Genomic DNA, 13,111 nt, shown 5'->3' on the forward strand with positions numbered 1-13,111 from the left:
TCAAATATATTAAACAAAACTGATATTTAAAATTACACACTCTGGCTGAGAATCTATCCTATTGCCACGGTTGATTTTGTTAGTATTAAATTGTGTTTGCTTTTGGATGCTGTGTTTGATTAAGAGTGGGACAGGAGCTCCTATTTTTAGGATTGCTAGCAAATTTAACTAGAGTTTGTGTTTATGTTTTTCACTGTAATTAACATTGCAGCTTGAGGCAAATCAAATCAGCCAAACAGAACAATTGCTTGTGTGGTGCACCAGCTGGTCTCAGAAACCTCATTTCAAACTGGCTTAGTTGAGCAGAAAAGTTATTTGGGGACTTGCTCATCTTGCTTTCTCATTTTTTGGGGTGTTTTTTTTTGCCCATTCAGGGCTGATTTTTCTGTAAAGAGGTAAATATGTCTGAGGGGGGAGAAATGGAATGGCAGCCTTTTTGCTCTTTTTTTCTCCTTTTTACCTTCCACAGCTTACAACAGCCGCCTAGGAAAAATAAAATAAAAAAATAATAATAAATGCCACAGAAAGAAACAAAACTCTTATGAAGGAGGCTTTCTTTTCTTAATAGAGAAGCTGTGGCCCAAACCTTCTGGTGAAGTATCTGCAGCCTTAGGGAAGTGCTGGGATCCACTGAAATGTGACAATTCTACCATTTCTCAGGTGGCTCTGGATGCCCAAGTTCAATTTGCACCATATTTCTAACGAGGCAGTGACCTCAGAAGAGCAGCACACAGGACATGACATGAAGCCCGTTGTTCAGAAGGCTCAGAACCCAGCAGGAAGAGGCACAGAAAGCAAAGAGGGTCGAGTAGGATGGATGTTGCAATTTCTTGCAGCTGGCAAGTATTTGCAGTTCTGTGGGATTGCTACAGGAACTTCTACTGCTGCTTGACAGATCCATGCATGAGACAAGAAAGACAGGGAATGGGTGAAAAGAAGGTTAAAGAAATGTGGAAATGGGCAAAGAGACTGAGATTCATAAAAATTAAGGGTGCAGCAAGTCCTCGTAAGTTGTGAATAGGAAGAGATCACATTATCTCGTTCCTGTCTTGCCTAACCTGTTCTTAAATAACACCAGCAAGGGACAGTGCCCAGATAATGTCACTGAGCTGTCTATTCCCAGGCCTGTTTAGCCAAATGCTTTGTTTCTAACTGAAGGGAGGAAGAAAAGAAGATGGGGCTAGACTCTTCTCATGGATTTCCTGTGAATGGACAAGAGGAAATGGCTGCAAACTGAAATACAGGAAATTTCACTTAGAGTTAAGAATTTTTATTTTTCTGTGAGGGTGGTCAAACAGTGGCACAGATTGCCCAGGGTGGGGTGGAGTCACTGTCTTTGGAGATAGCAAAATCCCTCTGGACATGAACCTGGACAACCTTCCCTGGCTGATCCTGCTGTGAGCAGAGGGCTTGAACCACAGGTACCTTTCAGCCTCCACCATTCTGTGGTTCAGCAACACTGGGCAAAGAAACCAGTTATTCTTGTCCTCTTTCCAGCAACTCTTGTGTGTTTCAGGACTGTTTTCCTGTTTCCAATGAGAAACCAGTCCAAAAAAATCCCTCTTCTTGAAATAATAAATCACAGCTTTGAAAGTTCAGATTACCCTTGATTTCCTTTGGCTTGTTTTTTATAGATAATTCTTAAAATGGTTGTATCAAACTGAATATAGAATTCCCACTGAGGTCTGAGTCAGAGCAGAGTAAAAGGATTACTGCATAGGTCTTATGCATAATGCTCCTGTGTATTCATTGTAATATAAATGGATTTCTTTTTCACTTTTTTGTTACTGGCTCCTCCATCAATTTATGATCTAGGATTAGCCCAGAACTCCTGATTAACCAACTGTTCCTGAGCTTGTATTTATACAGATGATTATTACTCTTGAAAATTTTTCCTCTTGCCAGGCATTTCATTCATTTCAGGTAATTTATTCAGCTTGCCACAATGACCTCACAATGGAATCCTGATACACAGGGGGCTTTCTGACCCTTCTAGCCTGACGAGTTTCCTAAGTACACTTGTTATTCCATTATTGGGGCCATTGGCAAAGGTCCAGGATAGCACCAAACTGGAGTGTCAACCATTAGCAACCACTCTCCAGGAGAAAATTCCCAAATGTTAGGACTGTGGAGGTGCCAGAAGTGGACCATATTTCCTTAGGTAGTTACAGGGAAATCACAAGGAACAGGATCAAAAGTCATATAAATTGCAGGCACAACTATTGCCCAGGTCTGCTAAACTTTCATAAGAAGAAAGGATCTTACTTCAATCTCATGTTTACTATCTTAACTGTTCACACTTTGTTGTCTTGGAGGTATTTGAAAGTACATACTTTGGGGTTTTTTCTGTTCTTTCTTTTCATTTAAGAAAAGATGTAAAATTCTGTGACTCTTCCTACTTTCCCTTTGTTAGGTTCAGGATGGTGGCACAGATTCCTCAATACATAGTAAGTTATAAGCACCCAGTGGTTTCACAGACATTGGGAAACAATAGGAAATTAGAAACCTGAATACTTTTCCTACCTTCTGGGGCCTCATCCTCTGTCAGTTTTCAAAGGTCAGCACTTACTTCTCCAAGCTGATCATGTCTGCAGCTGGCCCTACCAGACTGATGACCCAGTGTAACTCCTGCAACAACAACACATGCTTCTCATTTTCCCTTCAGTAATCACTCAGGGACAGCTCTATTTCCTCCTACATCCTGTATGGTGCAATGGTGTATATCACCTTAATACATAAAAGAGTGCCTTGCAATTCTTCATGTGTCTCTTCCCCCAAAGAGGCAGTTGACCATTTATATGCAGTTTCTAGGCTATTTAAAAATTTTGTTTAGGAATGCCTTTGACCTTATCTCAGAAACATCAGGTGAAGCTGAGTCATTTGTGTAGCTCCATACCTGTCAAAATGTTACAGCCCTCCGATTTATCACACATAGCCATAAAGCCAGAGTAAAAACCTATTACAGAAATGCAGTACATAAATTCTTCAGATAGATAGATGTTGTAATATAATTAAAATATCAAAGTGAAAAGCACATTGCCAAGTGTTTCACGTGGCTCTTATGCCACCTTGCTCCACACCAATCTTGCCTCTCACTGGCAGTCCCCCCCACAATTGCAGAACCTGGCTGACTCCAACAAAAATACAGAACTTCCCTGAGTTGTTTGAGGTATGACCATACATAAATTCTATTTTATTATTATTACCATAAAAGATAGACCTTGCTCTCGTTTATCTGCATATAAATACAAATGTAAACTGTTGTCATGGCAATTTAAAACATTTTACACATATCATTGTAGTCTGGCTATAAGACTTTTGCATAGTAGGGAACAAATGTTACCTTTAGTCATCAATGTAAAAGTGTGGTGCAAAGAACCTGCTGTGTGTTCAAGGACAAGGACTCACACTTTCTGATTTTCAATCCTCTTTTTCCGTCTCATGTCTATCTTCTTTCCCTAGGTTTGACAATGACCTACATAGCATTGCACAAGGAAAGCAAAGCCAGCAATAAACACTTTTAGCCTGTATATAGCAATGATCATCTCTCCCAGTCACTCAAGTATAGAACATATAATCTCACAGGAAAATGAAGTTCTTTTAATCTTCTGGTTTTGTCCTTTGAGAGTCATAAGAATTCTAATTACTGGCACAGTACTTAACTGAGCATCAAGAGCTTGAGGATTGCCAGATCTACACAGGACTTTTTTATGCCACAGATGAAGGAAAAGCTGATAAGTGTTTTTTCACCTAAATTGTTGCCTGGCAGCTAGAGTTTCTGCTCTTGGGGGGAGAGGGTTGAGTGTCACTTTCTGAACTTCACACATCCCTACTCCTCTTAAACACTGAGGTGTCTCTGCAGTGTAAATGCAGCATTATGTAGAGGCTGAGCTTCTGTAAATAAGAGTTCTCTTGAAGACCAGTGGATACGTGTGTGAGTGAGGTTTTTTATGGCTCCACATTTCTGCCTGAGTAATTTCACTTCCAGTGTTAAAAGCAATCAATCACCTCATCTGTGTTGGTGAATGTCTGAGATAGAGCAAGGCTTCCAGAAGAGCACTCTTCCTGTTCCACCTCATGACATTTGGGAAAGGTGATGGAGCTGAAAAAGCTCCTTTGGATGACACTCTCTGAGGCTCATCCCAGAGCTCTGCTGTTCCATATGTGGGCACATGAATTGGTTTCCTTAAGGGTTGCGACAGAAAACAGGAGATGTACTTTAGAACTGCCTCTGACAGGCTCCAGCTGCTGAGGGGTCTGTAGGCCAAAACCAGATCTAATCTTAAATGAAGCCTGAGGAGGGGTCTGTAGGCCAAAACCAGATCTAATCTTAAATGAAGCCCCTGGAGTGGGCATAGCTCAGAAGCTGGATCCTCAGCAGCAGCTGTCTAGTTAAACTCTTGCTTTTAATACTGGAAGTGAAATTACTCAGAGGGCAGTTCTATGGCACTGTGTCCTAACCTAGGCACGGTTGGCATTAACAGACCCATACCATGGACATGATCTGATTCTGCTCACTGTGACACTGGCACTGTCTGTGTGACACTAAGGTAGGTGACCCCACAAAATCAGGCTCCTTCTGCTCAGTAAGGCCAGGTGAGTTTGTTCTAACCTCAGTCACTGTGATATCCAGTTTCAAAAATAGTATTTAATAGGTTATTGTGCATCTGCAAACCCAGCTGACAATATACTGCACAAATGCTTGTGGCTATCCAGCGCAGGCATGGGACAGGAATAGAAACACACAGCTGGGAAGGAGGCAAGGATTATTTAAGCTGGCTTTAGCAGCATCCAGTATTGCTGCTGAATGTCACAGCGTGTCAGACCTTACCCTGCAAAGTTCCCTCCGGAACAACTTCTGGGGTGAGGAAAGGAGGGTTTGACCCCAAGTTAATTTGTGGCATAGGCTTTTGCTGTAGCTGTACAAGTGCTATTTTGAAAGCATGTTATTCTCAATATAGAGAATGGAGTGATATAATATAAATATTTATGTTAAAACTTTATTAATTGAATGGAGTAATAAAGTAATTTTCCATCTCAACTCGGTAATGCTTAAATCCTGGAAAGCTGAGACCACTGGCTTCCAAGCTGATGAAGAATGCCTCATCATCTTATCCATTAAACACCTTATTCTGTTATTGACCTTGCCTTTTGTAATGGCTCTAAATCCCTGGAATCTGAGCAGCCATTGCTGGCTCTGCACAGCACCTCGCACAGTGGGGATCCTTATCACAACTGGAGCTCCTGGGCATGGCATGAATGTAAACAGTGCATAATAATTCATAAATATTGTATAAATAATGAGTGCCAGGAGACCAGGGAGCAAGAGGAATGTGATTCAACCCCTCCCTCCCACTTTTCCTGCATTTATTTCCATCACATATGACTGACAGATTTTTGCACTGAATAGCTAATACATATCCTTTTCCTAGGGCAGCCAAACCCAGGGAAAAGTGACAAAAAGACATGTATAACACTTCAGCACTTGGCAACTACTGTGTTCTTCAGGTGTCATTTGATGCTTGGCCCCCACAGCATTCAAAGTCATGCAAAAATACAAAGTTAGTTATGCAAAAATTGAATATATATATATATATGCATTCAATTGAATATATATATATATATATATATATATATATATAGTTACTTTTAATGTTTTATTGTCTAATCTACTGATACATCCTGAGGAAGAAGCTGGATTCAATCAGCTGTTCAGCAGTAACATTACAAAAACGATGATGTTTTTTGTTCCTATAATATTAAAATGAAAAAAAAAACCCTAGGGAAATTAAAGTAACTTCCAAGAAAGCTAATTGTAAAATGAATTCAAATTGGCTAAATGGTATCAGGAAAAAAAACCTTTTAAAAATCTTTTTTTTTCTAAAAGACAAATTCCAGTGATCCTGAAATTTTACTTTTTATCCTTTCTAAAGGCAGAATTTTTCTTTTTGTAATGTGAGCTATTTTGCTCTTTGGACAAACCCCAGCCCAAATTACAAGTAAAGAAAGGGAGAGAAGTTCTTCCAAAGGGTAATAAAACCATTAACTTTTCAGACTGAGGAAAAGTGAGTAGAATCTGTTTTAAATGAGATGCAAATTTGATTACAATGGCCGTGAAGAACAGCCTGCTGTTTACTTTGGAGAAATTATGAATTAAATGCAGCCTTGGTACAGTATAAACCATATTTTAACTGAGGAAGGCAGCCCAACAACACAGTAAGGAATCTTTTTGTGTGCACCAGCTTGGTAGGCTTGGCAAAGTGCAATTTGCAATTCCAGAATAAAAGAATCGTAGGCAATCAAAGCATTCTCATTTATTTTTGAAAATGGTCCCATTGATTTGCTCTTAAGAGCCAGTGCAACAGAGGGAAATCAATGCACTGTCCATAAGCCTTAGAGTGTATTGCAGATATTAACCACATACACATTGCTTTGAAGGGAGAAGGTTGTTCACTTCCTAGTGCTCACCGAAATAGAAATATTCCCATTGCAAGTAAGAGATCTTCATGGCGAAGGAGGAAATACCAGAGTTCCTCTTCCTTTAGATATAACTACAGCTGCCACAAAAAGCTTCTTCAGTGAAAAGAAAGCTAAAAATAAATTCAGGCAAAAATTCTTATGCAGAACTGCTTTCCCTGGGTTTTGAGAGTTTTCATTTTCTTGCCAAAAAGCGAATGTTCCTGCCAGTAGTTTTATATTTTTCTGTTATAAAACACAACACACAACTATTTTTCAGTAGTACATTTACAGGCACTTCAGAAAATGTTCTAGTCCCAAACAAATCTCTTTTATCCACTAGATTGCCTGCCAGGAGACCCTCTTGTGTTGCTCTTGCTCTGAGGAGGTTCCTTCTCAAAGCAGACTCTTCAGTCTCTGTTTAATGCACAGCAGACCCTCTCTAAAAAGCACACAAAAGCTTTCTCAAAAACATATCTCAGAAGAGGAGAGAAACCTCACTAAGAGAACCTCCCTAAGCTCCAAAGGAAAACAGAGTGGGTAGGGAATGCCAGGGAGGAATATAGAGGGGTTGCCTTGGCACAAAGGGATGAACATAGAAGAGACAAAGCACTGTTAGATTAAAAGCTAGCAAGGAGTACGAAGGGTAACAAGAAAGGCTTCTGTAGTTACTTTGGCATCATCAAAAAAGATGACCCAAGATTTTTCTAATGTTTCTCTGGAAGCTGCCAGGAGCATTGAGGCCAAACAAACAAAACAATTGTTGCATGACTTCTTAATAGCCAACATTTAGAAATAAAGTTCCTCCCCCTGTCTACAGTGCCATTTCCAAATCTGGTACCCTTCACCTCAGGAGGAGTGGTGTATTTGTCCAATCTATCCAGCCAATTGGACTTCCAATTGTACTTCCAAGTGTGGAGTGTTACTAAATCACATCTCTTCCTGTTAACCAACATTGAAACTTGAACTCAAGCAGCTGGCAATCAGGTAACACTGAGACTGCATGACTAATTGTCAGCCTACGCATTTCCCTACCGTCAGCTAGTGACAATGAATTGCAAAAATGCACAATTAATCTTTCAGGTTTTTTCTCCTATGCTAACTAAAGCTGAAAGGCTCATAAAAACAGCACCCAGCTGTGAATCTATGGAAAAACACGCTGAATGCAAACAGAAAACTACCCACAGGGAGGAAAAAAAAAAAAGCTCTGATCAAAGCGTGAAAAAGGGCAAAACAAAAGTCTGTCCTTGAAATCCCTGCAAGCATTTTAACGGTGACCCTGTGCATTGTGCTACAACACTGAACTGCTTGGGAAATGCAAGCAGAATAGAGATGAGAAATATTTAATGAATGATAGTGCAGACTAAAGATATGGGAGCAAAAATGATGTTTGGACCCACTGAGAAGCTCAGTTCCTAGTCCCAAAGCAGAAAAGTTCTTGAAGTGCATACTTATCTTAAAAGATGTTATGTTCAATTAAAGCTATTTAAATTATACATTTAAAGTCATGCCTGCACTTAAATGCTTTTTTAGACTGTACCTCCCAAAATCAAGCTCTTCCCTGGCTCTTGAATGTTCACATTTAATAATGAGATTTCTCATTTCTTAGTGTCCTTTAGTCACTTAGTGTTTTGTAGCATCACTAATATGTATCAATGGAGAAAAATAGTATGAGAAAAACAGATCTTTTCAAAGAGTGGTTTGAAAGTAATGTTTTTCGCCTACTGTAGGTGGTTTAACAATAATTGGTAAATGTTTTAGTTTGCGAATTGAAGCAGCCAGCAGCCCTTCACTGGGACGCCGGGTGCCCAGCAGAGCTGCTCCATCCCTGCCCTGGCCGTATGCAGGACAGGATGCTTTCTGTCTGTGTCCATCTCTTCCTCAATTTCACAGCGAGTGGGACTTCAGCTTCTGTGATGAAACAAAAGCTCTGGAAGCTTGTGGACAAGCCCTCAGTAAGGCTGGGAAGGGTCTGCAGCAGTGACAAGTTTGCATGTACATTTTCCAGTGTTGCCTGCTGAAGAAATGGAATGATTTGCCCTTTCATCAGATGCCGCCTTCTGGATAAATATTTAACATAACGACGAGCCGTGTGCTGTGGTCCTGAGATTTCCTTTCAGCACGAGTTATACCGTGTATCACCTTCTGAGGGCTGAGGGGAGCGGAACTCAGGGAAGAGGAGATGAGAAGATCCGGACTGAGGGGAGCGGGGACGAGGGAAGGTGGGCTGAGGGGAGCGGGGTTGAGGGGAGCCGGCTGAGGGGAGCGGGGATGAGGGGAGCCGGCTGAGGGGAGCGGGGACGAGGGGAGCTGGGCTGTGGGGAGCCGAGCTGAGGGGAGCCGGGCTGAGGGGAAGCAGCTGAGGAAAAACCACTGAACGACCTCCGGGGGCCGGCGGGCAGGGTCGGGGTCGCAGACCCTCCGCCTCCCCTCGCAGACCCCGCCTCCAGCACAGGCCCCGCCCCCTGGGGGCCCGCCCCCTGCTCTACCCCTTTAAGCGCGCGCGGGGCGGGGCCGGGCGCTGTCACGTGCGGCGGCGGGAGCGGAACCCGAGCTCGAGCCCGCTCCGCCCGCTCGCGCCCCGGCTCCGGGGCAGCGCCCGCGTGCGCGCGGCTGCTCGGGAGCGCGCGCCCCCGCGCCGGCCATTCCCCCTTCCGCCCCGGGGCCGCGCGCGGCGGCGGCGGCGGGCGGGAGCGCCCCTTCCTCCCGTGCCGCCCTCCGTCCCTCTCCGCCGGCGGCTCCCCCGCGCCAGCATGGAGCTGTTCCAAGCCAAGGACCACTACATCCTGCAGAGCGGGGAGCGGGCGCTCTGGTGCAGCCGGAGGGACGGCAGCCTGCAGCTGCGAGCCGGTGAGGAGACCCCCGCGGCCGCGCCCGCCGCCTGCGCGGGCAAGGGCGGGCTGGGAGCCAGCCGGGAGCGGGCGGGGCCGGTCCCCGGCGGGTCGGTAGCGCTGCCCGTCGCCCCGCAGGTCGCAGGAGCAGCCCCGGGCCGCGGGAGGTCCCGGTGTCCCGGCTGCCGCGCCTCTCCGTGCGGTCGTTCCCCGGTAATAAAGCAGCGCTGCCCCCGCTCCGCGCCCGGTGTGACCGGAGCGGTGCCGGTGGCCGTAGGCAGCCGGTGATCCCCGGGGAGCATCGCTGGGGCGAGGGGCCGGTGTCCGCCTTACATAAGGGATGCTCCCGGGCATTGCGTCTGTGGGCAGATGGGTCCCGTGGTGGCCTCTTCCAGAAACTGAACAGGTGGATACAGCGGGAGGGACTGGGTCATCTGTAAGGTCCATTCCAGCCCTTCGACGTTCTGTGATTCTGTGGCTTCTGAAGTGCTTCTGAATTTTTCAGTGATGAAAGGCTGTGTGACCATTGCTCAGGGCTCCACTGTGTATTAGTACGAGACTGAAGGGAAGGCAGCGCGAGCAAGAATTGAGCTGTGTAAAAGGGAATTTTGAAACCATGGTGGTTATCCTGTCCTACCTAGGAGTAAAGGTGTCTCTAAAATAAAATGCCACCCTTGCTTTGTGCCATGTGTGCTCCCTGCCCATGGCAGGAGGTTGGAACCAGGTGGTCTTTAAGGTCCCTTCTGAGCCAAACCATTCTATGAGTTTTTGTCATTCTCTGTGATTCTAATACGTAGTTTTGGTGGAGAGGACCACGCTGACCCTGCTTGTATGAGAAAGAAACTCTAAATAGCTGTGTTTCACCAAACATGTGGCAGGCTGCACAGATGTTACTTAGAGCTTCTAAAACTGGGATCTGTGTTATGCCAAAAAAGGTGGCTAAACATGTATATGACCAGGCTGGCTATCCAAGTACAGTAGACTTTAGGAGCTTCTGTGAAAGGCTGGTCAAACTTTAAACATAAACATCAAATACCGTTGTTATCTGTGTTTTTTCAAAGAACTGTTTTTCATACTGCACTTTCTTGTGTCATGTTTTCATCCTTGAGTTGTGTCTTCTCAGTGTAGTTTGTTTATGTCTCTTAGATAAAATTGCAATCTGTGTCAAGTTAGCATGACTAATTCCTGTCCATCAACTTCACTAATCCAGCAATACTTTGATTTGCAAGTGACCTTACAAAATAATTGGTGTTAAGCTAGCAGGCAGTGCTGCTATTCAGTGAAATGTGTGCTTTCACAGGGGAGAAAACCCCTCAGGTTGAGGTTTGTGATGGTTACAGCCATCTGCATGGGCTGAAAGCTCTTCCTTGACCCACAGTAATTAAAACAACTAATGATCTGTAGTTCTGGAGATTAGTGTTTGATAACTTCAAATTTAAAAGCATCAGTGCCTTGGTTTCATGCAGCCATTGCTGCGTTTTATTTTTTCTTGGTGTCCTTTAGCCTCCTGGAGGCTTTGCCAGTGCCCAGCAGTTTGTCTGCCTGCTGTTCCAGCAGCATTTTGTCCTGTGCCTGCCTCTGCGTTTTCAGGCAGTTTCCATGTGATCCCTATTGTGTGTGACCTGCAGATTAACTAAAGGTAATGTGATATTGAAGTCCCCTGGCCCGCTTGAAACTCTCAATTGTTAGCAGTGCTTTCCCATTCCCATGTGTTTGCAGCTTTGTTTTTCCAGCCCTCTCTGTGGATCATCTTCTTGACAGTGGACTGAAATGAAATACCTTAGCAGGTAGAAAGTAAGCCCAAGAAAGAAACAGTTCTCTCACAAGGAAGTGTTTCTTGGATCAATAGCTCTTTCTTGTATTAAGACAAAACTTCATATCCTCAAGTTTGCAATTTTATTACATTTGACCATTTATTATTGGGGCCAGTTTCATGCCCGGAAATGAGTAAATGGATTTCTGTGTGATGAGTCACTGCTGTGTTAAAAAAAAAAAACAACAAAGTCATAACTTGTGTTCATTGACATGTTTAATAATCTGTCAAAAGGCTGTGATCTGGCTCTGTGTCTCTGCTTGGTTTTGGAGGCCTTGGTTTTAAAAATTCTATCTCACAGAGGCTGCTCTGAATTAATCTTTGCACATTCATGGGTTGAAATAGATAATACTGGTAAACCTTGCAAATCATTACTTGAGAGAGTAGGTCTGAATCTAAAGAGCTGATGCTAAGCTTGAAAGTACGCCCCTCCCTCAGCTATAAAGGCATGTTCAGAAATTGGCCGATATTGAAAGCTGTATTTCTGACCTCTTTGAATCATGGAGATAACAGCTTGAATTAAAAAAAAAAGTCAAATAATCTTGGTAAATATTTGCCATAAGCAAAGTCTGAGGTTGGCCCTCATTTGAAAGATGTCAGCCTGTGTTTACAAGACGTTTCTGGGTTTTTTCAATTCTCTAAAGTGAAAGCACTAATGAGTCACCTGCAGGAAATCCATGAATCACTTTGGCATCACAGACTTTTTTTTTTAATAATTTGGCTATTGAGAGTGTGCATTTTTCAGTGTAGTGAAAAAACATGTGCTGTTCAACCATGCCTTCCTTACATGAGGTCTTGGTCAGGATTTCACTCTTGGATTACTCTGTTTATGCTCTGGGTGGCTCTTGATTGATAGTTCTACACAGATTACAAATATTTTTTTATTGATGATGTTTGTATAAATTGTGTTTATTTTTGCATATGAATACATATCTATGTGTGTGTAAAGGCTAAAAAGTATTGAAGGCACTGAATTCTTCTCAGCTTTTTTTAGCAGCAGTAGAAGGAATGAGACTGTTATGGTGTAAAGCTTCTATTATCATTGTGCTGGCCTTGATAGTACTCCAGGCAGTAATGTCAGAGAAGTTCTACTAAAACTGTTTCTTCTAACTGTGCTGATTCCCATTGCTCTGGAGAACAAAACCCTACCAAATATTTTGAGGGATACACAGATTGGAATTTAACTCAGCTTTTGGGGATGTCATGCTCAAAGACTTCATTGCCTCTGCCTGAGTTAGATGGGTTAAGCTGTGTTTTACCTCTGGAACTGTAAACTAGAGGCAGATGGCCATTTGTTTGTTTCATACAAACACTTTAGGAATTTATTGTTACAGAATTCATTTTCATCTGTTGAAAATGGTTGTGAGTCAGCAACTGAAGCAATGCACTTTAAATACATTCAGTGAGGGATGTGTTACCAAACAGTATTTTCAGAGTAGCAGGGGACACATTTCATGTTAGGTGTCTTAGTCTGATAGTGTGAAGTCATCTCTGAATCACAAATCATAAGGCCATCTAATATTCCAGCTGTGTGCTTGCCTTCCTCCTCCAAGGCATTGCAGGAGTCATGTAGAAGTGACTTGTCAGAATTCCTGAGCTGCTCCTCATGGCTGCAGACTGGAGGAGCAAGAGCAGTTCCTTTGTGCAAGCCTGGGAGCGCTCAAGTGAAGGCCCTGAGCTAATGAATGGTGTAAGGAGTGATGCCACGGCCACCAAAGCATTTATTACTAAGTTTTATTCTGCAGAGCAGTCCTAGACAGGGCTCTGAGGGGTGACAGCCTGGCTGTGAAGTCATGCTGCTGAATTGTTTCATACAAAAGTGCCTTCCTGAATTTCAGTAGTATGTCTTGGAAACTGCCTATCTATTCTGGGCAATGAATTCCACAGGAGGCTGGAGCTTTAGTATTTCAAGTCACTTCAGAAGGAACCTCAAGCTGTTTTTTGACACCTTTTTAGCTGCAGTGGGTACTGCACTGTTTCTCACCCTTGCTTGCTCATTCTGTTCCTGTGT

At 43.4% G+C, this 13,111-nt stretch overlaps 1 protein-coding gene across 1 annotated transcript in view; it reads left to right on the top strand.

Annotated features, from left to right (window-relative positions):
* The first annotated feature begins 9,027 nt into the window (after positions 1–9,027).
* Positions 9,028–13,111, top strand: part of INPP5F (inositol polyphosphate-5-phosphatase F) — a 38,671-nt gene continuing 34,587 nt past the window's right edge. Inside the window, 1 exon segment of the mRNA XM_036385439.2 lies at positions 9,028–9,306. Within this exon segment, the coding sequence (XP_036241332.2) occupies positions 9,210–9,306 (97 nt within the window). The 5' untranslated portion in view covers positions 9,028–9,209.

This window comes from Molothrus ater, chromosome 8 (genome assembly GCF_012460135.2).
Source record: "Molothrus ater isolate BHLD 08-10-18 breed brown headed cowbird chromosome 8, BPBGC_Mater_1.1, whole genome shotgun sequence".
In the NCBI taxonomy this organism is placed as follows: Eukaryota; Metazoa; Chordata; class Aves; order Passeriformes; family Icteridae; genus Molothrus; species Molothrus ater.